Genomic DNA, 25,646 nt, shown 5'->3' with positions numbered 1-25,646 from the left:
ATAGCTCACGTCCGCGACTGTCACCGCTAATTAAAACTATGTCTCGATTTATATTCATATCACAAACTAACCTTAACCGATCCACAGGATATGTGATCCAAATGCGTTCTATGGGCTGGAATTTTGAGTCCTATATTGCGCTCCTACTGCACGGCAATAAGAACTTGTTTCTGGTTCCAAGTACAGTAAGAAGTGTCTCTATTGACTTGTTATTTATTTCCCTATCTTGTACAAATGAGTTTTGGATTGAATGTCAAGAGATCTCGACAAACTGAAAATTGAGAGTGTGTTAGATGGATTTTTAATTTGTTTTTGATCAGTTGGTGTTAAAACAGCTATGAATACAGTATTACTCCTAAATACCTTGGTGACTTCATACATAGAAATCTCGGGAACATACAGTATGAAGGTTTTAGTAGCATTGGCTATTGTAGATTTCCATTTTTCTAGTCAAGGATTGTAAAGAAAATGCCATTCATGTGAAAAGCTGACATCTATCTCCCCCTGTAGGTTCCTCGACCTGATGGCAAGTCAGATAATCTTGGCCTTCTAACCCTTGATGAACCATCAACAAAGCAGTCTGACCCTACAGTTATGGCACTCTGGCTATCGGAAAATTCCAAGCAGCACAGTGTTTCGGTAAATGACTGAATGTGGCTAGTCTGATGGTGATTTGTTGAGCATAGTCTGACACAGCAAAGGGGATGGGAGGAAGATTTTTTTTTCCCCTAAAACAGTGAACTGTTGCCAAAAATTAAACATAAATAACATGTAAAAATTACAAAAACGAGATTAGGCGATAATGAATAAAAAGATATATATACATATATATCTCTATAATCTTGCAGTCAAATTACCAAATATTTTTGGTAATAGCAGCAAAATGACATGTGTGCTTGTGAATACACACCTACACCATCACATACTATGGTGTAACAAAGACATGCAAAGAAAAAAGTCTATTTGCGCTGATACAACACCATTAATTTATAAAGTAGAATAGAATAATCAGGGGGTCTGATGTTGAATAAAAAAAATAAAATATATATATTTAATGATATATTCTATATGCAATATATATTTATTCAGACTAGGATATGACTAGTCATATTGCAAACATTTATATTTGAACATGTAACACATGTTCCCCAAGTGTTTCTTTGAAAAAAGCTTCCTCTATACAGGAGTGAAACCGGTTAGAGGATCCAAAGCCCTATGTGAATGCACGTCTGGACAATCGTTATCTTAGTGCATCCACCCCTTCGCCATTGCTGGGACTGGTTGCCATACACTTTCCATTGTTGTTGCTGTCCACTTGGGGAATCCTCCATATCATCTGGAATATAGAGGCTACTGACGTCCAATTCTATCGTCTGCATTTGTGGCCCAGGCTGACCCCCATAGGTGGACATATACGGGCGGCGTGCAAGCGCCGCCGCTGCACCACTCTTTACAGCACGGGAGATATTCAGGACTGCCTAATCCCGCACAGCATACTGAGTGCTGACTACTAACATTGGTGGAGAGTGGTGACTATACAAGTTTTCATTTTTCAATTTGCATCTGATTTGTGGCTTAAAACCAGGAGCGATATTTTATGAATATATGGCCTGAGTCCTTTTTAATAGCAGTGTCATTTATAGGTTAGACTTGGAGATCTCCATGGAGTCATTGTGATCACTATTGTTTATCAATTAGTTTTATGTATCTTTATATGCAGTATCTGTTGGTACCTGTCTCACATTTAAAAGCAAAGTTGCTGTGAGCTTTAAATCTTGATATCATACCCTGAGTTTAACACTAATGTGATGGCTATCTCCATGCTATAATTCTGAGCAATAGAGTAGGGACTTGCAGTAAAGTGGGATCCCGTGACGGGGGCTGCAAGCTTAAATGCATTGATCAATTCATGAACCAAAACCCCACTGTTTATTATGTTTATTATTATTAGTTATTATGGTGAGTGCATAGCCCCTGTGCTTTCTATTTAAACAATGTGGTCACATACCATGTTGCACCCCAAATCTAGGAATGGTGAGTGCCGTGGATTAGTGCTTTTTATTTTTATAATATATAATGTCCAACAATGTCCCGGCACTCACTCTCGTTGATAATGAAGCTACTTGCGCTGGTGCCCTCCTAGGAGCAGGGCTATTCCAATACATAGACAAGAAGAAACTGGCGGCTCTCAGCGTCTGTTAAAATGTATTTCTTTAATCCAACAGCGTTTCGGGCGGGTGCCCGTTATCAAGGATACATACTGTAGGCAATGAACACATTGCATCTAAATATACCCAACAGGCTCTATAATCAAGACCGGGATGTTACTCACCTGAGCCGCGCGGCCTCCCGACACTCACCGGCACAACACCCCATGGTAGCTGAGGCGCATCGCCGTGACCACAGCTACGATCTCCCCTTTGTTGCCGTTGCAATTTAAAAACAAACAACAATACATCTTCTTTAATATACAATTACAGACACACATCAAATACATAAGTCACAACACTAATACACAGCGCTGCTTGAGCTCTTTCTCTTATAATTACAAGCATATATTCTTCCATAAAAGGCCCGCTTACTATAACTCCTTTACCCTATGTTTTAATTATCCTCATTCAGCCAAGTTGTTATAGAACATAATATTAGCTACATCCATAAACTAGTCATATAACGCCGTTGGATTAAAGAAATACATTTTAACAGACTCAGTGCCGCCAGTTTCTTCATGTGTGTATGTACGTACGTATGTATATATATATGTACCTGTGTGTGTGTGTGTGTGTGTGTGTGTGTGTATATATATATATATATATATATATATATATATATATATATATATGACAGGCTCAATCCACGGCACTCAACCATCTGGGGTGCCCTTGGTATGTGACCACACCATCTACATAAAAAATATCATACAAACCCGGTGCTCGCATGCTTTTCAAACTGCAATGACCGTGAAGCGGTGGCCAGCTTAACAAATTATTGCAATATTTTGGAACCAACATTCCCTATGTTCAAAGGAGTTGCAGTTTGAAAAGCATATGAGTACCGAGTTTGTATGATATTTTTTATGTAGATGGTGTGGTCACATACCTAGGGCACCCTGTTTTTCAAATGTAAGACAAACTTTTTTCTTTTTCCAGGTGCTTATTAACTGATAAGCCTGGGTGTGGTCCTGTCTCTTTCCGGCGGTCACCGCACATTTCTTCACCCGCGGGACACGGCGGTTCCCGCAGACTGTTAGGGCAGGGCGCTTTTTGCCCTCCTTCTGGAGGGCAGGGCACTTTTTGCCTTCCAGAAAGAGGGCAGGGCGCCACGCCCCGCTAAAACAGCCTAGCGGGAACGCTATATATATATATATATATATATATATATATATATATATATATATAATATTTTATTGAACATCAGACCCCCTGATTATTCTACTCTACTTTTATAAATTAATGGCATCTTATCAGCGCAAATATACTTTTTTCTTTGCATTTATAACATGTAAAAAGTAAAGAACTATAGTGAGAGCTACAGCTACACCGAGGGACATTACAGTCAGGGGTGTGGAAGGGAAGTGCAATTCTGAATGGTGTCTGGATACGTCATGTATTTCTCTCCATAGCAGCAACAAATAAAAGTGAAGAGCTTGGAGAATGCAGAGAAGAACCATAAAGCCATTGATACTTGGATAGATAGTATCAGTGAATTGCACCGTTCAAAACCTCCTGCCACTGTTCACTATACCAGGTAGGGCTTGTTCCCTTAATGTGACCAAACTCCACGATTTGTATTTGTTTTGTGATTACTTAGTAAGATATTTTGGTTTTCACGTTTAGAACTTCACAATTCGCTCTGATCCAAAAGCTTGTTCAGAAATGTCCTGGTTTGATAATTTTTACTGTATTAAAGCAATCGTATTGCAGCTTACTGTACCTGTGCATACATTAAACAATAAGTGATTATTTTAATTCTCACTCAAAATCTTATCTATATAATATGTCATTCTTTGCAAGTTTAAATTGTACAATGAAAATAAAAACTTTTGGGGGCGTGGCCACGGCAGGAATAGTGTAGGACACAGGGACTCTGAGCTCTCCGGCTGATAATCCTGCTTAACCCTCCTGAGACCCCTATATCAACATTACTACCCTGCTGTCTCTCACATACCTTGCCAGGAACCTGCTGACTTGGTTGGAGCTGTGTGGAGTGAGGAGAGTGGCTCTTGAAGACCTCCATTTCATTCCCTGGGCCTGCCTGTCTTTAGATCTTGTGATTCCAGAGCTGCACCCAGGCCTCTCCTCTCCTGTTGGCTTCTGTATTACGCAGCCTGTCTGTGCCTGACAAGGGGGCTTTGCTGGGAGCTTCTGGTCTGCTTCTCCTGCCTGGCTTGTGTTTAGAGTCAGAGTCAGGGAGGTTATCTCTGAGTCTGATACTGCAGGAGTTCTGCCAGACATCACTATTTCTCCCTGCTCTGTGTGGAGAACTGTCAGCTCTGCAACTGTGGGACTCAGCAACACTTCTTTCTCTGTGAGTGATTTCTAAGTTTGGAGGAATCTCTGCCTGTTGCTGCTGCTGTGTCACTACCTGTGCATTTATATATTATAACTTGTCTCCTACATTATTCTCCTACATTATATTAATACTATGGGGAAAACAGGTCATGCTGCTGCTGCAAAACTGGAACGCTTTGCCCGTTCCTCCACTCCTTACCCCCAGTGTGTTGCGATCCCCAGGGTACATCCAAGTCTGTGACCCCACCTCCCCCTGCTGCATCTGGGTCAGATTCATCACCAGAAGTTACGCTGCAACAAGTGCTGGAAGCAGTTACCTCCTGCGAGACTAAATTGGCAGATAAGATTGAGAAAGTTCAATCCGATATATCTTCTCTTCATCAAGGTCTCCAGCAGGTCCGCGAAAGAGTCGGGGAGGCAGAAACACGTCTATCTAATCTGGAAGATTCCCAGACCCCACTACAGACTCAAGTGGCCTCCCCGACATCCCAAATGTCCGCAATGCAGCATAAAATTTCCGATATGGAGGGCAGACTGTGCCGCAATAACGTGCGGTTCGTTGGTCTCCCGGAAAGAGAGGAGGGGTTTTCACCTGAAACATTCCTTGAGAAGTAGTTGGAGGATACATATGGCAGAGACTCATTTACTAACCAATTTGCTGTGGAGAGAGCGCATCGGATCCCTACCCGTCCCCTGCCGCCTGGCGCTCCACCGCGCACATTTATAGCCAAATTTCTTCATTACCAGGATCGTGATACTGTGCTTCGATTGGCTCGAGTTAAAGGGCCACTGGAACGCAACGGTGTAAAAATTTCTATGTTTCCTGATTTCGCAATGGATGTCCAAAAAGACAGAGCTAAATTCCTTCCAATAAAGCGTCGTCTCCGGGATTTAAATCTTCAGTACGCTATGATTTTTCCATCTAAGTTGCGGATGGAGAGTCAAAATTTTTCTCTACACCACGGGAGGCTGCGGCGTGGCTGGACCGGAGATCTCCTGGGAACAGGCAAATGGCACCGGAATGACTGTACTGATTGCATTTGCTGATTATATTTGTTTATGGCCAGAAATTGCTAGTGTCATTACGACATTAAATAGGCCTTTTTCTGATATTCCAATATTTATATTTCTAGAATAATATTTATGTTGTGATATTGGTTGGATATTGTTTTATGTCCCGCTCCCCTTACTGGGTATATTTCTATTTGTTGTTTATGTTGATATTTCGGTCAAAATATGGCCGGAGAGTTCCGTTGCATTGGTGGTTATTTTTATTCCAGTGCCTTTTACACCTATAAGGATCGAGTAGTTGTATCCTGTGGGTTTTAGTGTAGTTTAGTTTAGTTTTGGGTTTAAGTATGGCTAAGTTCGGGTGGGTATACAGGGTGGGGGGTGGCTTTGGATGGGTAGTCCAGTTTTTTTCTTACAAATGTTTTTTTTTCTTTTTTCTTTATCACACTATTTTTAAGGTAACTTCAATTATGCTTTATAGTTTAATGTATTACAATGATGAAACTTTTAACATGGAATGTCCGGGGGGTTAATGATCGTTTAAAGTGCTCTTTGGTCTTTAAAATGATTAAGCAATATGGCCCTGATATTTCTTGTCTAATGGAGACGCATTTGGTCGGGAGTAAGGTACTAGCTCTAAAAAGACCATGGGTGGGATGGGCTTATCACTCCTCACATACTTCATCGTCCAGGGGTGTCTCCATTCTTATTAATAAATCTGTCCCTTTTTCTTTTACTGCGGTCCAAACTGACCCTTATGGCAGATGTGTTTCTGGATTGTGTACTGTATTCTAAGCCCATTTTATTGTTAGCAGTGTACATCCCCCCCTCCTTTTTCGTATGATGTTTTAAAAAAAGCTGCTGAATTTGTGGCCCGTTCTCCAGATACGCCAGTGCTCTGTTTGGGAGACTTCAATAATATAATGGACCAGTCTATGGATAAGTGGCGTGAGTCTTCAAGTTCTCTTTCTAAAGGTGGTGAGGGCTTTGCTAAGTTTGTAACTGACTTGGGATGGGTTGATGCGTGGCGAGTTAAACAGCCTGGAGTACAACAGTTCTCCTGTTTTTCTTCCACGCATCACTCTTTCTCTAGATTGGATTTGGCCCTGGTGTCCCCATCTATTGTACCTAATATAACTAACATTGAATATAAAGCCAGAGGAATCTCAGATCACTCCCCACTTCTGGTAGAATTGAATATGTGTAGTCCTAGAGGTCTCCGTTTATGGAAACTACACCCCTCTTGGCTTCTTCAAATGGGTACAGGTTCGGAGCTGGAAGTTATGTGGGATTTTCACTGACAATGTGGGATCTGCCTCTGTAGCTAATGTTTGGGACGCCTTCAAGGCCTATTTACGTGGGTCTCTGATCAAAAGGGTAGCAGAATTAAAAACATTTTATAGGGAAAAAGAACGTGTTTTGGAGATGGCCTGTAGAAATCTTGAGTTGGATTACTTGGGGGACAAGTTGGAATCTTCACGTTTAAAATGGTTGACTGCACAGACAGAGTGGACTGATCATTTGACAGAATGAACTGTAGACTGTTATTCCGTTCTCATTTATATTATATGCAGGCTGACAGAACTGGTAGTTTTCTGGCACACTTGGTTCATGCTGATCGTCCTTCTGCTGTTGTCTCGGAACTAATTGGGCCTGAGGGCTCTATGGTCACATCTACACAAGATATTGCAGAGGTTTTTAGTTTATTTTATAAAATCTTATATCAAACACAGTTGACTGAGGACGTGAATGCTTTGTCATTATATGTTGCTTCTGCTAGGCTTCCAAAATTGTCATCCGAGGCTCGGGCATATTTAGATGCCCCGTTGACCATGGAGGAGGTAGATGCTGCGATTAGTTCCTTTCCCGGTAACAAGGCACCCGGATCTGATGGGATTCCCATAGAGATATATAAAAAACATGCTTGTATCTTTGTTCCAAGACTTTTAGATCTGTTTAATGGGCTCTATGAAGAAAATTTGTTCTCTCCATCTATGTCTGAAGCCATAATTGTTGTGCTCCCTAAACCCGGGAAGGACCCTAGATACCCTGATTCCTATAGGCCAATTTCTCTAAATCCCACAGATGCCAAAATTTTGGCTAAGATCCTTTCTATTCGGCTAAACACTGTTATTACTTCGATTATTCACCCAGACCAATCAGGATTTATGCCAGGCAAGTCGACGTCGGAGAACATTAGAAGGCTGCACACTCACTTACAGGCCTCCCATGGCGAGGAATCGTCCTCTGTTATTGTGTCATTAGATGCTGCAAAAGCATTTGACTCTGTGGAGTGGCCCTTTCTGTGGGAGGTCATGTTATGTTTTGGGTTTGGGCCGGTGTTTTTGAAATGGGTAAAGCTAATGTATGCGAACCCTACTGCCAGGGTGTCAGTGAATGGGTTTATCTCCCCATCCTTCCCCCTGTCTCGGGGCACAAGACAGGGTTGCCCCTTGTCCCCAACCCTGTTTGCATTGGCTATTGAGCCGTTAGCCTGTATTATACGTTCTCACCCTGATATTATAGGTCTACAATTGGGTAATAGAATGGACAAAGTTTCCTTATATACAGATGATTTATTACTCTTTTTGTCTGACTATGTAACAGCTATGCCTGTGGTTCTTCAAGTCATAGAACAATTTGGAATTTTTTCTGGTCTTAAGATAAACTGGGACAAATCATCTATCCTTCCTCTTAGGGGGTTGTATCCGACTGTTCCCATTATCACTCTCCCTCTCTGTTGGGTAAATAAATGTAAATATTTAGGTATCTGGATAACTAATTCCCCAAAGGACTATATAGTATTGAATGTTGAGCCCCTTTTTGTCTACTTAAAGGGCAAACTTCAGTCCTGGCGCCGGCTCCCTCTTACCGTTACTGGTAGAATTAACTTAATCAAGATGGTAGTACAGCCAAAATTTGTGTACGTTTTGCAGCATTCTCCTGTTTTTATTACAGATACATTGTTTAGGCGTTTGAATAGTCTTCTTTCTTCATTGGTCTGGGTGAATCGTCGACCACGTATTCAATTGGCAGCTCTGACCCGATCTAGGTCTGGGGGAGGTTTGGCTCTTCCAAATTTCAAATTTTATTATTATGCGGCGCAGATGGCACATATACGGTTATGGCTTCAAGATGACTCCCCTAATGCCCTGCACGTTTTGTTGGTTTCTCAGATTTTCCCTAACTTTACACCATTACAGGCCTAGAATTATACGGGTAGAATTATACAGAAAGGCCCTCCCCTGTTGATGCAAGCTATTAAGATATGGAAATTGGTATCTAGTATTCTACAGTTTACGGGATTAGATCCAGACACTTCTCTATGCAGTTATCGTATATTACCTGAACTGGCCTCTTTACAGCTTGAGGTGACATGGGGTTCTAATGGTGTAACTACACTGGGTCATTTATATGACACTTCAATTCTTAAATCTTTTGCACAACTCCAAGAAGCTCATCATCTCCCTCAATCATATTTCTATAGATATTTACAATTACGGCATGCTCTCTCAGCTCAATTTTCAGATGGCCCTCCTCTAATTCAAATATCCCCATTGAAGTCATTCCTTTTATCTTTAGGTCCCCGGAAGACGCTTTCTTACTTATACTCCTATATATTGTCTTCTTATCATAAGGATAGTTTACCACATCTTAGATCAAAGTGGGAGAGAGATATTGGCCTTATAAGTGATACGGACTGGGATAATGCTCTAGAAGCTCCTCGTATTTCCACGACTTCTATAAGATTTCAACAGATTCAACTGTTTATTCTACACCGTACCTATTTAACTCCTGTTCGTTTGCTAAAATTTGGGGGGAGAGCATCTGACATATGCCCTAAGTGTAAAATTAGTAGCGGTACTTTCTGGCACCTTCTATGGGATTGTCCGGTGGTTAGCATTTTTTGGAATAAGGTTCTGAGAGTTTTGTCCAATACAGGTATTGCTCCCACTTTAGCTACACCATTGATGTGCTGTTTAGGCTCTATGGACGATGGGGTAGTGGACAGATATCTTAAGCAATACATTGTCAATATGTGTACACTAGCTAAGGTATGTGTGGCTCGGTCGTGGATGGCTCCTACAGGACCAGATTATAATGCTTGGCTGTCCTTGGTCCGTACCACTGTTGAACATGAAAAACATGTGTTTATTTGTCGCAAAGCTGAGAAGAAGTATGAACGTATCTGGAGCAGTTGGCTTAAATCCTGTTATGCCCGTGCACTGCCTAATGATTGACCGGTATATTATTGTTAGGATAGTGAGGTAGATTGTTACTTTGTTGGAGGTAATGTGCCGTGTGATAAGTTGAGAGCAGAATTTATTGGGATCTAGTTAATTTTGCCTATTTTTCAGGTGTTATTTTTAACAATACTCCAATATTTGTATAGTGTGGTGTATATATATATATATATATATATATATATATTTTTTTTATATATATATATATATATGTGTTTATGTGTGTGTATATGTATGTATATGTGTGTATATATATGTGTGTGTGTGTATATATATATATATATATCTATATATAATTTCTTTTATTTTTTCTCTATGTTTATTGTTTTGGTATACAGATTAATATTATATTTTTTATAAGCAATGGGCCTGGGATGCAGTTTGTAGATCTAGGTTTTATATTCCAGATACTGTTATTTGATTATGGGTATATGTGTGCATATGTATGTATGTATGTATGCGTGTGTGTGTGTGTGTGTGTGTGTGTGTGTGTGTGTGTGTATATATATATATATATATATATATGTGTGTATATATATATATATATATATATATATATATAATGTATGTTATTATATATATATAATGTATATTATTATATATATATATATATATTATTATTTTTTTTTTATTATTTATTTTGTTTGGTTATTTGTTGATGTATATCTATAAACCAATAAAAATTTACTCAATCTAAAAAAAAAAGAAAATAAAAACTTTTAAAATCTGAATATTTAGTTACAACTTATGAAGTTTGTTTTCTAGCCCTGGCACCTTTAGATGCCTAATGTAATTCTCATCACTCCCATGCATGCATCAAACCTTTCTGTTTAACTCGAAACTGGAAATTTTTCTTAAAATTCTTCACTACACATTATTGAAATCATGTCCACATTCTCCTAAAATGTAAGGCTTTTTCTATCCTGTGGTGCCCCTCACACAAACCATATCTATGCAGCATTGCAATCACAAAAAACGAGTTCCTTTTGTATTAGCGAAAGTTCAAGTTTACTTATCCAACCTAATCACATCAGCAATACAGAGTTTTCTATCTGCAATATTAAAAATATTAATAGTATGAAATGCAAAACACTCCTGGTTTTGCATTTAATATTATTGCCGTTTTACATCCCACAACTAGAACAGTTGAAAAATGTGGGCTTTATAACGTCTCTGCCTATTATGTTCAGGCAGGCCATAATGAAGCAGCCAGCAGCTGCTGCCATATCACCAGAGTCTGAGACCTAGCTTGGCAAATGGCGGGGCATCACTGGGTCAAGAGGCTGATTGGTTGAGCTGATGACTAAAGCCCCCACACATACTACATGATCTTTCTAATGATTTGGCCAATTCCGACACATCGGCATGACATTGTTTTAAAAAAGTGTAGTGTGTATGCACTACATTGTGTAGTGCGCTCTCCCGCGGGGTCGTCAGCTCATCGTCTGATAATTTTGTACATGCAGTAAGATCATGCATTGCTGCTGACAATCCCATGTAGCGCTGTGTGTGTCTGTGGGGGGCTATCGAGAGGTCGGGCACTGAATCGCCCAGTGTGTACAGACTGCCAGATATGTTGGCCTGTCCGCGCTGGAATCGTGACCTCGCAGGGTACACAATCGTTTAGTGTGTACCTAGTTAAAGTGCAGTTAGGTCAATTATACCCCTTTTACACCAGAGCTAAAACCCAGGTTATTGCAGGGTTAACCCGGGTAGCTCCTTGGTGTAAAAGGGGACAGGGTTGGATTCCCGGGTGGAGTGACCCAGCAATCCAACCCAGGTAACTTGTAAGGTTTTACACGGGAATAACCTGTGAAACCCTGCAGTGTAAACTGCGTGATCCGAGTCAAGATGACCTGGATCGTGCCACATGCCTGCCAATTGGCCGGCTTGAGTGGCGCTTGGAGATGACGTCATCTCCAAGCGTCCACTTCAATGCCGGAAAAGCCGGGTCTGTTCAGAGCCGGCTCCGGTGTGAATGCCGCCAACTCAGGAATATCCTGGGTCAGCGCCGGGGAAATTCCGGGTCTGATCCAGATTTGAACCCTGTTCCAACCTTCGGGTCAGACCCGGAATTTAGGTATAAAAGCCGTATTAGTTATTAACTTATGTAATTCATTGGACCAGATTAATCCACCTTCACTGCTTAATTCAATCAGGTTTGGGTACTACAGGAAAGTGTTGATTCACTAAACCACAGATTCTCAAATTCTGTCTTCAGGACTTCAAACAGTGCATGTTTTCCAGGTCTCCTCACAGAATCACAATTGAAATAATTAGCTCCACCATGTGAATCTTTTAAAATGTGTAGGTGAGTTATGACTCTATCTGTGCTCCTGCTGGGTGACCTGGAAAATGTGAATTGTGTGGGGTCCTGAAGACTGAGGCCCTGATTCAGAGCCGGACGCTCTGACAGAGCGCTTGCTCTGAATCAGGGCCATCCCTGCTCCTTTTTGGAGCGGCCTCCTGGCCGCTCGCATAGCTGTGGGTGACCACCCACAGCTATAGCGAGCGGCCAAAATGATGGTCGCGATGATCAAGACCATCGCGACCATCGGGCTTGCGATGGGACTCTGCGGTAGTGTCTCGCTGCCTCAAGCCCTGGAGTGCTTTTGGCTCTATCAGAGCCAAAAGCACTCCCACTGACATCACTAGTGATGTCAGTGGGGCCGGCCCTAGACGGTAGGCGTTCCCATGGGAACGCCTCTGTCTGGGCAGCCACGCCCACCAAAGGGAGCGTGCTGTCAATCACCATCGACAGCACGCCCCCTTTGGTGCGAGACCCATAAGGAAGGCTTGGCCGTCGTTATTCGGGTCTCGCGCATGCGCACGACGGAGCCGGCTCCCTCCCTGCGCACTTGGGCAACATCGACCCGCTTGCGAGTGCTCAGGCTTGCGAGCGGGTCTGAATCGGGCCCTGAGTTTGAGAACCACTGCACTAAACTAAAGCAAATGTTGTAGAATATGTATGAGGATTTTCAAGAGAGCCTGAGTTTTTATAGGCAATATAAATGCCTGTACAGGCAGTAATGTAATCACTGACACTGCATGAAGTCGCCTGAAGAGTCATAAAGGGCAGCATATTTGCTCCCAGCAGTCGCCCTCTAGAAACTAGAAGTAGTTTATTCCATGGAGATTCAAATATAAGTTTGTGATTGCAGCGCTACATGGATATGGCTTTTTAGAGGGCTGCATAGGATATGAAAAGTCTTAACTTTTGGAAAAATGTTATACCCCTTTCATACATAAGGGTAGACCTGGGAAATTGCCGGGGTCGACCCAGGTTTTATAGTGTGAATGTTGTTACCCAGGCTATTAGACCCAGGTCACGCTGAAAGGAGCTGGTTGGCTGTCTGGGTCGCTGGCAGATGACATCCTCAGCAGGCGGCAAGGTAGACAGCATGGCTCACTGAAGTGAAGAGGGGGTGCGCTCACTGCTAGCTGTCAGGGCTGAGGAGGATAATGTAACACAGTTGAAGCAGCTGTATCAAGCTCTCATTTGCTGTGTGAAACGACAAAAAAACACTAACTAGAACAACGCCGGGCTACACAGTAGTAACTCGTCAGCCATGATTAAAGCAATGTCGTCTCCAGCCAGCACCCAAGTAACCACCCACTTGTGACCTCATTTTTGTGAGCCAATAAATTGTCCCACTTTTAAATAACTCAGACTGCTCATTTAGCCGCAATACGCTATGAAGGCTGATATGCCTGGTGTGAATGAGCCGCCAAGTCCCATGCTACTCTGCTAGCGTTGGGTATCTTTTTTTTGCTGAAAATGTGTCTAAGTCACAGTGTGATATGACTAGGAAGCACCATGAGACTATGTTGATTAATTTGATATGTGACACTTGTATATCTGTGTGCGACTGAGACTGAAAAAGGAACTCTGTGTGGTAAAAGCTGCGGCCGTTACATCATAGCACTTCACATGCTGATTGGGAGACTGTCGCACACAGATATACAAGTGTCACATATCAAATTAATCAGCAGTCTCCTGGTGCGTCCTAGTCACATCACATTGTGACCTGGACGCATTTTGGGAAAAAAGACGCCTAGCGCTAGCAGAGTCTCAGAGGACCAGATGCGCCAGGAGGTGCAACTGAAGCAAAGACGAGTGGGGACAAATGTGTATAAAGCAATGTACACCATATCCTCAATCTTCTGTATATCTGTTTCATGTGAGGGCAAATAATTTCTCTCTAGATCCATGCCTGAGGTTGAAACCCTGATGCAGGAGTGGCCACCAGAATTTGAGGAACTCCTTGGAAAGGTGAGTTTACTAATGTTAGACTGCAGTTCTGACACTTATTTGACATGTGTACAGTACTTGTGTACTCTCCCGGAACTTCCCTAAATTTTTCTGAGGATCGTATCATCTTGGTCACACCGCCTCTTCGCAGGCCCACATCTTCCCTACCAGAGGGGAAAAGTTTTTTATGTTGGCATTAACATCTCTGCTAAATTGTCTTTATAATTTCCTGTCACCAGATTGGTCTGCCAACAGCTGAGCTGGACTGTGACCTACCCACCTATATTGATATAGTATGTGGTAAGTTAACATGCACACTGAGATTAGTGGTTAAGACATTGTTAGACCTTTTTCATGTTTCATGCTTTTAAATCCAGTGTGAAATTCTATGGTTAAATGTCATTTATGTTTTTCTCTTACTGATTTGAAATCGTTGTTAGTTTGTCATAATGTTCACTTTAGCTTCATAGCTGGGCAGGGAGCCGATCATGAAAGAGGACATATCTGCGTGTCAGCCATGTTTATACCAACTTGGCCAGTTAATGTAACTTTATATTCTGGATCTTGGTACCTGAACAGCTTAGGGAAACCGGTGGAAGAGGCCAAGATGGTGGCCGCCATAAAAACAGCCTGAAAATTAAACTAAACTAATCAGGAGCCAGCAAAAGGCTGTGGTGTCTGGGAATGGCCCCAGAGAGATCCAAAGCCTAAGTGCAATGTTATGCCCCTCGGCCACCGCTGTAGCTGTGGCAGCTGAATAATGAAGCTGTGGGTCCTGGAAGTACTGGTAATGAGGGGGACCTTACCTCAATGGGTCAGAGAAGCAGGATGGCTCTTGAAGCTTGGTTGAGTGGCTGTACTGGCACCACTCCTCGAAAGTAGGAAGTCCACAGTTTGCAGTGTCCCCCAGATGGACTCAAAGGAATTTATTTTATGGTGCTTACAAAAACAATTCCTCTTTTTGCCCCTACTCTGGACAGTGGTCGGCTAACATCTTGGTATGTGCTCCCATGAAGGAATCATGATAGTGCCAATACAGAGATGTGTCCTCACTCGTCTTTGCTGCAGTAGTGCAAACAGCCCCTCTGCGCTCCTGGTCACGTGAGACTCTGCTACCGCTGGGCATCATTTTTGGCAAAATGTGTATAAGGTCCGGATTCAATTAGAGGCAAAAAGTGCTGTTTGGAGATAAGTTTCCACGAATTCGGCCTTTCCGCCTGTTTTCAAAGTATCTCCATATTCAATTCCACAACGATTTCGCCAAAGCGGAAAGTCAATGCATTGTAATAGGCGGAAAAGTATCTCCTATGAATAGCAGGTGAAAAAAAAGTGCAAAATCGTTATTTTGGGGTGCAAGCTTGGGGAAATGACTCAGAACCCTTGGACAGTCTCCCAAAGGACAAATCAGCAACAAAATAAAATTAAAAAAATACCTCAGAACACCCCAAAAAATTTACTTTTGTTTTGGGGGTGAAAAAGTAAAAACTAGCGAAATGGACTTCTGCAAGGATGGGTCAGATGTTGTGGAAATTACAGGTACATGTGGCATGTGCGTTTTTGATATTTTTTGAAAGTACACTTTAGACACATATATGCTTGCACCCATTTTCAAATTTGACTGGACTACTTATTTTCACCCAAAAATACTGCTTTATACCATTCTTCACCACTTTCACAAAGATGCTAATAAGAAGCACTTTAAACTACTTAAGTACCCCAAACACTTTAATTAGGGCTATTGGTACACATCTACACTACATTGATTCCCTATGTTAGTGCATCTTTTTTGGGGGTACAGACTGATTTCCCCAATCTGACAGTACTTTCCGCCTGTTCTGCATTCGCTGGTTTCCGTTTTCACCTGTTTTGAAATTGAATAGGGTGAAAAGCAGGGACGCGTACGGAAAGTTTTTGCCTCTGAAACAGACGAAGGAGGTGGAAAGTCGGACAGGCTAAACTTTTCAGATTTTTCGCCTCTAATTGATGCACCAGCAGACTGTGCTGATAAATTTGATATGCAACACTTGTTTATCTGTGTGCGTACATAGAAAGCAGTTTTCAGAGGCTATTATACACTGTAGAAACATTTACCTTTTAATGCAGTTTAGAAGATTAAGGGGAGAATTCAATTCCGGTGGTCAGTGATGGCAAATGGAGCAATTAAGTTTTTGCTGTGTATGCTATAGCCGCCGGCATTTCTGCTTGCAGCCTCCTGCGGTGACAAGCTGAAATGTACCCGTGGTTTGGGCATCCAACTAGGACTTTAGATGGGTTTAGCCGTTTTACGCGGCTAAACCCGGTCTAATTGGATGTGACCAGCACAATAATTAATGTGCGCCCAAGAACAATTGAATTGCTGCATTGGACGCCCATTAATTAGTGTGGCTAATAAAACAATTGAATCGTCCCCTACATGTTTCGCCATATGATGAGATAAACTTTCTAGAAATAACAATGGCTGTTTGACACTTTCATTAAATGACTTAAATAAATACATTTTCTTCGCTTTTAAGGTATTCTGGATATTCCTGTTCACAAGAGCCGGGTACAGTCCTTACACGTTCTTTTCTCCCTCTTCTCAGAGTTTAAAAACTCTCAGGTCAGTACTTACATGTGCTAGTAATTTCTGAAATACAGTAATGATATGACAGATAAAGCTAGCCACACGCATGCATATTCAGTTGGCCAATTTGGTCATTTGTGAATACATTTTGGTATTGACTAAATTTACTGTGTTTGACTCCATCCTACCAGATCAAAGCACTGTTTAATCTGCAGGATAGAACATTAGCCAATGTTATCAGTGAGTCTGGAAATGGAATAGAAAGACCAGATAAAGGGGTCAATCCTATTACCCGCGATGATCTCGCCGGTGCGAGTCATCGCGGCAGAGGCAGCAATTTACGGCAGCCTGGATTCGACAAATTTTACTCGCAGCCCCATAGGGAAGCGAACAAAGTTTAGCGAATTCAGGGTCCAGTCGTACTGCGAAGGGTGCGATGTGCCGGTCCATTGCCGGCGTTTTAACACCGTTGCAACGGCACAGCGCACCCTTCGCACGGAATGGGATTGACCCCCAAAGATTGCAGTCCTGCTGCTTGGTCTGGTGGCTAAATAATCGGCACTTTCCTCTTATGTGTTGCTGAATTCTTTATGCAGTCATATCGAAGCACTTTAGTATTTAAAATGTTACTATTCTGTTTATCGCCTAATCTGTAAATGCCTTAATTCCCCCTTTTTAAATACAATTCCTTTCCTTTTGGATTGTTTAACAAAGGCCTCTATGCAGACTGAAGTTTTCCCCCAATAATTTATTTCTTTTTAAAGCCCGAAGTGCAGTAACATTATGGGTTCGACACCGTTTAGGTCTCTTTCTTCTTCAGGATCCATAGGGTCCACAGGAATTACCGTGGGGTATTAGGTTGGAGTGATCTAGGCACCAAACTGTCAAGCTGTGCATCCTAGAATGCCCTGGTCCTCCTCCCTATACCCTGCCCCCAGGCAAGTCAGTCAGTTGTTCCGTTTGGTGTTCAGAATTCAGATGCACCTTTTTAGACAGGAGGACTGCTCAGGCAGTCCCAAGCTTTATTTTATTTTTTTCTCAGAGCAAGCCACGCTAGGCGTCCTAATGGATGCCCGTGCTGCTGCTCCGTCTACCCCCGTCGGCACCGCAACACCAGTTAGGGAACTGGTGATTTCGGCAGGTGCCAGCAGAGTTTTGACTAGCGATGACGCTGGGCCCAGGACTGCATCCGGAAGACGCGGGGTTGCAGGTAAGGTGGTTCCCTACTCGCGGGGAACCACGTGGCAGTCCATACCTCCAGCGTTGGAGGTATGGACTGCCACGTGGCCTTCCAATTGCGAGTGCGCAGATTTCTCTGCAATCAGAGGGTATCTATCCACTCAGTGATGCAGGTTCTGGGGGCCAATATATCCACCTTTTAACATGGTGGAATATGCTCAGTTCCACTCCAGGCCACTGCAACAACTGATTCTCTCATGGTGGAATGGGCAGTATCCGTTAATACGGTCACAGACTATACGTCTCTCGCCGGAGGTTCGGCTTTCCCTCTCATGGTGGCTGAAAACCTCTCATCTGAACAAGGGTCGCCCCTTCTGGATACCAGATTGGGTGCTCCTCACAACGGATGCTAGCCTCCGCGGATGGGGCGCAGTGACAGGTCATCATACTTTTTCAGGGAAGATGGACAACCCAGGAAAGTCACCTGTCCATAAACATCCTGGAATTTCGTGCAGTATACAAGGTGCTCAATCTAGCACAAGACCTACTTCAAGGCAGGCCGGTCCATATCAAGTCCGACAACGCGACCGCAGTAGCCTACCTCAACCATCAGGGAGGCACGCAAAGTCAGGCAGCCATAAGGAAAGTGAAAAAAATTCTGGTCTCGGCAAAATGTAATCTTCCAGCAATCTCGACAGTATTCATTCCAGGAGTCCTCAACTGGGAAGCAGACTTCCTAAGTCGCCAGGATATACACGCCGGATAATAGGCTCTCCACCTGGATGTCTTTCAGCTCTTGGGGGACAAATGGGGACTATCAGAAGTAGACCTCATGGCTTCAAGTCACAACCACAAGGTCCCCCCAGGTACGGGGCCAGGACCAGAGATCCCTTAGCCAACTTTGTGGACGCTCTGGCAGTGAAGTGGGACTTCAAACTAGCGTACCTCTTTCCTCCGATCTCCCTCCTCCTAAGGGTACTCCAGAAAATTCAAGCAGGAAGGTGGTACAGTAATACTAATGGCTCCTGCTTGGCCCAGGCGCCATTGGTTCACCGACTTACGGAGTCTATCAATAGACACTCTGTTTCCACTTCCTCTACGGCCGGATCCGGACATACCTCGTCTGTCTTTGACGACGTGGCTCTTGAGTCTTCCATCTGAAGGGCCAGAGGTTTCAATAGCTATGTAATACAGAATATGCTTAGGGCACTAAAGCCTTCCTCTGCCCACATTTATTACAGAGTTTGGCATTCTTTTTTTCAATGGTGTTCCCACAGAAAATGTGACCCTACGGTTTTTAGGGTTTCCCGGGTTCTTATTTTTCTCCAGGTGGGGTTAGACCTCTGGGTCCGCCTGGCCACCCTGAGAGTTCAGGTGTCGACGCTGCCAGTTTGGTTCCAGCATAGGATTGCTCCCCTGCCGGATATTAAAACCTTTTTGCATGGGGTTCTCCATCTTCAACTAACCTTTGTCCCTCCGGTGGCACCATGGCATTTGTCATAGACAATTTTTCTCCTCGCTGTCTCTTCAGCTCGCAGTCGCTCTGATTTGGCGGCGCTCTCATGTTGCTCCCCATTTTTGATTTTTCACCAGGATAGAGCAGTCCTTCGTACATGGTCAAGTTATCTTCCTATGGAAGCACAATATCTCTTCATTCAAATGAAAACTGGATACTACCAGTCTTCAGACCTTTCTGCAGGCGAAGCCTCCCTGGATGTGGTTTGTGCCATCTTTTTTGCATGGGGTTCTCCACCTTCAACCACCTTTTTGTCCCTCTGGTGGCACCGTGGTTTGTGCCCTCCATTTCTACGTGGATCGTACCAACTCCTTTAGAAAATTAGATACTCTTTATGTTTTCTATGGCTTTCACAAGCGAGGCTGGCCAGCTAACAGACAGACTCTGGCTGGATGGCTTCGTATGACTATCTCTCAGGCATATAAGCAGACTGATCTCCATGTTCTAAACAGGGTGACAGCACATTCTATTTGGTCTATGGGACCATCATGGGCATTTAGACAAGGCGCCTCTACTGACCAATTGTGCAAGGCAGCCACTTGGTCTTCTGTCCACACATTTGTCAAGTTTTATGCTTTTGATACTTTTGCCTCTCAGGATGCTTCCTTTGGGCGTGGATTCTCCTTTCTGATCAGGAGCGTCCCCACCCTTAAGGGAACTGATTTAGGACATTCCCAAGGTAATTCCTGTGGACCCTATGGATTGTGAAGAAGAAAATAAGAGTTATGGTAGACTTACCTTTTTGTTAACTTTTTTTTTTTTTTTTCTTCGAGGTCCACAGGGCTCCCACCCTGACGCACCTGGCCTCAATGGGGTAATTTTTTTTTCTGGGGTTCACTGATTCCCTCTTCTTTTTTGAGTATCTCTGGTGTACATTGTCCTTCCTTCTCCTGCCTTGGGCTTGTTACAAAACTGACTTGCCTGTGGCCGGGGTATATAGGGAGGAGGACCAGGGCATTCTGGGATGCACAGCTTGACTATTTGGTGCCTGGATCACTCCAACCTAATAACCCAAGGTAACTCCTGTGGACCCTATGGATCTCGAAGAAAAAGAGTTGGCGAAGGTAAGTCTACCAGAACTCTTATTTTTAATCATAATTTGATGTCCAGGGTCCTGTAGTTCCTTAGGGGCAAAGTATCATTCACTACAAGGCTGTGGGGTCTTTTTCCTTGAGCTGGGTACACACTGATAGATATATCGCCCGTTCCATTGAACGGGCGATATATCTACAGTGCATCGCTGGGTGTGTACAGCAGATGTCTGTGAACGATGTCGTTCAGAAACATATCTGATCTGCTGTGCAGCACAGCAGATGGGCGATATATGTGAAAGGGACCCGGCGGTGATTGACGGTTCAACTGGGCGGGCGATTTAAATGCCCACCCATTTGAGCTGTCACGCCCAGCACATCGGCAGACAAATTGGTAAGTGTGTATATACTTACCAATCGTCAGATAGGTCGGGGGATCAGCCGAACGGCCGATTTGTTGACCTAGTGTGTACTGAGCTTTAGTGTTGACCAAAGCTTCATTCATGGACCTGGCCTTCTTCCACTCCAGTCTGAGAGAGGAAGTTCTGAAATCTGCAGGCAAATGAAAGCCAAAAGGCCACACGACTTTTCCTAAACATAGTTGTTGGTTCCACAAGAATCCATCTAGGTCCTCCAGCCCTCTCAAAAACGACACCACAAATTGTACCATGCATAAAAAAGTGATCATTTTATTGAATATAATATATATTGGGACTTCTAATTCCTACAGTATATAGTTTGCAGTAGGGAACACCAGTTTGAATGCCATTTGCAGCATGCACACGGACTCTATATCCTAGGTTTCCTGAAAACAAGGACATAAATGTGGAAGCTACCTCTTGCTAGATATCCTTTGATCTTCGCCACATTCCAACACAGCTCGCATTTCAGATGAAGCAGGTAGTCATCCCTCGAAATGCGTTAAAGTGCTATTTGACTTGCTGTAATTACCCCACTCCTTACACAAAAACTGAGTAAACCAATACCTTACCTAAGGACTTTGGTTCTCTTAGTGAACTAGGCAATATTCTATTTCATTTACAGTTTAAGGGCCTGATTCAGAGTTGCACGCTATTAAAAAGCCGCTGCGACTTTGTACGCAGTGGCTGTGCAATTATATGCTAATGCCACAGGAGTCGTCTGCCGGCTTCTGTGATCTGCTGCTGCACCCGAAGACACAGCATCGGATCGCTCTGCGTGAACATTGTTCTTCTGAGACCTTCAGGTTACTCAGGATGGCTGGTGTTTTCACGCAGTTTGAAGCCAGTGAGCGGTGTACAAGGACGTCCAGAAAATGGGGGCGACATTCCAAAGTGTTCTGGGACGCTGCCTGACCCCACCCCAACTCCGCCGCAAAACGGCTGCAGCCTGTCAGTTAGGCTGATGCGTAAGGGCACCGTGAGCAAGCTCGCAGATCAACACATGAGCTGTACACATGCTGTGCATGCGCAGATCTTCAAATCTGAGTTGTACGCAAACCATTTGCTGTCTCCAAACTCCTCATTCACAAATGCTCTTATTACCTCTTAAAATGGACATCATCACCCACCCATTGTGCCGGCACTCCCTCAACCTTGTTTTCTCCCTCCTTTGGAATAGTTCTAACTTCTCCAATAAGCTTTCTTTTTCTCAGACCACAATCTCCTTTCCTTTTACCTTACCTGCTGCACACCTAGATGCTTCAATGGTCCTGTCCTAATCCTCTTCTCTGCTTCTCCTGAACTACACCTATTTCTTTCCTGTACTGTCCCCTAATGCTAATGACTCTCTTTAAGTCAATACTCTCTGCAACCCATGACCATAAAGTCCAAGCCATCTTACATTGTCTCTGCATTCCAAACTCTAACCCTGCTTACTGATTCACAACCTATGAAAGTACTCCTGCTCTGCCAAACACCAAAGAGGGAAATTCCATTCTGATGTGGACTAAGGGCCTGATTCAGCAGGGCCCATTCTGCGAGTGTGCATGGGTGTGCAAAATGGGTTCTGCATAGTCGCACGCAGACCCTTCTATCCTTCTATGCCTCTGCCTGATTGACAGGCAGTGGCATTTAAGGTGCGGTGCGAGGGCGGCCGGTATTCCCGGAAACTGTGTCCGCCCCGTTTTTTGGGAGTGGCAAGCCCAGGGACTGCATCGACTGAAGCAGTGTCCTGGGCTCGCAAGCCGGCCAGCCTGAGTAAGCTGAGGCTTACTCAGCTGGCTGGCGGCCCAGCGCCATCCACCATCGCGACCATCTACCACCGTCGCAGGGCTTGGATCGCAAATGCAGCAGGGGGTTTCATACACCTGTTGTATTTGCATAATAGCAAGGATGTAATTGCGTGCAGCTTTGCAATTGCGATCCTTGATGAATCAGCCCCTAAATCCTCTTCACATTTGTCCTGTTTTTCTATTATGCTATCCTCTCTCTTGCCCAACCTACTTCAGATACCGAATCTCTACCCTGTTTAAAACCCTGCTGCTTCTTAGCCACAGTCACCTACTTCTCTGCACCCCCACAACCCACTCAATCTTCTTTCACCACTTGCCACTTACTTCAAAGGCAAAATTGACACCATTCATTCTGAAATTGTTGTTCTATCTTCATCCTCCCACCTATCATCTCCTTTACACATCTTGCAGTTCTCCTGTAACATATTCTCTCTTCCTCTTCTCACTCAACCTGCCCTCTCAACCCTGTTTCCTCCCAACTTCTTCAGTCCCTTTCCTGAAATGCTTGCCGGTCCCTAGTTCATATCAAACCATCCCTCTCCATCTTTGCTTTTACCTTTAAACATACTCTCATCTCCTTTTCATAAGAAACCATCTCTTGTTCCTAAACCTCTCTCCATCTATCACACTATTTTCTTGCTCCCCTTTTGCTTCCAAACTTCTAGAAAGGCCTCTCCACGAATGCCTGACCATCTCTCTTGACCCTCTGCATTTTGGCTTCATTTTCACTCCACTGAAACAGTGACCAATGATCTACTTCATGTCGAAGGGTCACCTCATTATCCTTGAGGTCTGCAACACTTTCGATCACTTTCTTCTTTTTGAATCTATTCATTTTCTTGGTCCTCACAGCATTGTCCTCTCTTGCTTTGCCTACTACCTCTCGGATCGCTCCTCACTTGTCTATACCTGTCTCACGTTGCCCTCCTATTCCACTATTGGTTGGGTTCCAGCAAAGCTCTGTTGTCACCCTTTGCTGTTTTCTATTTACACCTCTCTTAGTGAACACATACACTCTCTGGTTTTCCATGACCACCTCTATGCACTCAACACCCAAAACTACCTTTCCTCCCCTGGACACTGATTCTTAGCCGCATATCCAACTGCTTATCTTATCTCTCCAGCTGGATGTCCTAACGATACCTCAATCTCAACATTTGCAAAACTGAGATAATCATCTCTAGCTTGGAACAGGGAAATGGGCCTGAACCATTAAGAGAAGCAGTGGCATGAGATCTTCCAATTTGCTCACGCCACTACTAGTTCTGTGGTTGTCTGATAGATTATTATTATTATTATCCTTTATTTATATGGAGCCACAAGTGTTCCGCAGCGCCTTACATAGTACATAAAACTAATAGGTGAACAAGAAACAAGTAACTTACAGTACATTACAGTGCAGGACAAGGACACAACTTATATACATTGCTGAAATAGTGATTAAAGCACTCGCAATAAGCTGCCGGGAGTTGGCAGTCACGTGTTAGGTGCCCTATGGGGAGTAGAGAGTAGAAGAAAATGTAAAGAGAACCACATGAGGGAAGAGGTCCCTGCTCATGAGAGCTTACATTCTAAAGGGAGGGGCAGACAGACAGGCGTGACACAGAAGGGGAAGATAGGAAGGAAAGAGCATGATGTGGGTTAGGATGAGTGCTGGAAGGCCATGATGAAGTAGTGGGTCTTGAGAGCCCGTTTGAAGATTTGTAGAGAGGTGGAGAGTCTGATGGGGAGAGGGAGAGCATTCCAAAGGTAGGGAGCAGCACGGGCAAAATCTCGGATGCGGGAGTGGGAGGAAGTAATCAGTTGGCAAGAGAGGCGGCATGCATTAGTTGAGCGAAGTGGGTGGGCGGGAGTGTGAAGGGAGAGAAGGTCAGAAATGTATGCAGGAGAGGATTTGGTGAGGGCTTTGTAGGCGAATGTAAGAACCTTGAATTGGCATCTGAAGGGGAAGGGGAGCCAGTGCAGGGCTTGAAGGAGAGGGGAAGCAGATGTAGAACGTCTGGAGAGGAAGATGAGCCGAGCAGCAGCTAGGAGAAGGTTACAGTAGTCCAATCTGGATATGACCAGTGAGTGGATGAGGGTTTTAGTGGGTGAGGAAGGGTCTAATCCTGAAGATATTTTTTAGGTGAAAATGGCAGGACTGCGAGAGGTGCTGAATGTGCGGTTTAAAGGAGAGGGCGGAGTCTAGGATAACTCCAAGACAGCGCACTTTGGGGCTAGAGGAGATAGTTGTGCCATCAATAGATAATGAAATTATGGAAAGTGATGTAGTGGAAGAGGGTGGGAAGATGATCAGCTCAGTCTTAGACATGTTAAGTTTAAGAAAGCGCTGGGACATCCATGAAGAGACAGCAGAGAGACAGTTGGAGATACGGGTAAGGAGCTCAGGAGTGGAAAGGCAAATTTGAGTATCATCTGCATAGAGATGATATTGGAGGTCAAAGGAGTTAATGAGTTCACCTAAAGAGGATGTATATAGGGAGAAAAGGAGAGGTCCTTGGGGAACTCCTACCTTTAGTGGAAGAGGAGTCATGAGAGGACACAGCGAAGGAACGATTAGAGAGGTAGGAAAGCCAGGAGAGGGCAGTGTCACGTAGACCGAGAGAGTAAAGGATTTGCAGGAGGAGAGGGTGGTCTACAGTGTCAAATGCAGCAGAGAGGTCAAGGAGAATGAGCAGAGAGTAGTGGCCCTTGGATTTGGCAGCAAGGAGGTCGTTGCTGACTTTCGTGAGGGCAGTTTCAGTAGAGTGGAGAGATCGGAAGCCAGATTGAAATGAGTCAAGGAGGGAGTGGGAGGAAAGAAAGGTGGTAAGGCGGTTGTAGACAATACGCTCAAGGATTAGAATAATTGTCGTGTTGCGCGGAAAAAGCTGCTCAGTTAAATTCTAGTGTCATAAATCAATGTTAAAAACGAGCGCTTGAACATGTACTGTGTATAGAAATAAATAAATAAACCACGATTTACTTAAATTAATAAATACATTTCTCCTATACACACTCGTTGTTTATAGCTCTTTTTTGTGACAGAGTGGTATGGAGTAGAATGTCTCAAAGGTAATCCGGTGAATACGGGAACATGGGTGTTTGTAGAATAGCACACTGCCCCTACTCTTACCCTATAGTTGCC

General features: G+C 43.7%; 1 protein-coding gene across 1 annotated transcript in view; it reads left to right on the top strand.

Moving 5' to 3' along the window:
* Window positions 1-468: 468 nt before the first annotated feature.
* The window catches only part of IFT46 (intraflagellar transport 46), a 37,291-nt gene continuing 12,113 nt past the window's right edge, over window positions 469-25,646 (top strand). Inside the window, exons 1-5 of the mRNA XM_088444501.1 lie at window positions 469-639; window positions 3,623-3,747; window positions 13,973-14,039; window positions 14,258-14,318; window positions 16,532-16,617. Coding sequence (XP_088300627.1) covers window positions 595-639; window positions 3,623-3,747; window positions 13,973-14,039; window positions 14,258-14,318; window positions 16,532-16,617 — 384 coding nt within the window. The 5' untranslated portion in view covers window positions 469-594. The remainder of the gene's footprint in view (window positions 640-3,622; window positions 3,748-13,972; window positions 14,040-14,257; window positions 14,319-16,531; window positions 16,618-25,646) is intronic.

The sequence above is a fragment of the Taudactylus pleione genome, unplaced genomic scaffold (genome assembly GCF_031769625.1).
Source record: "Taudactylus pleione unplaced genomic scaffold, aTauple2 ptg000366l, whole genome shotgun sequence".
NCBI lineage: Eukaryota > Metazoa > Chordata > Amphibia > Anura > Myobatrachidae > Taudactylus > Taudactylus pleione.
This window is presented reverse-complemented; position numbering and strand designations above follow the sequence as displayed.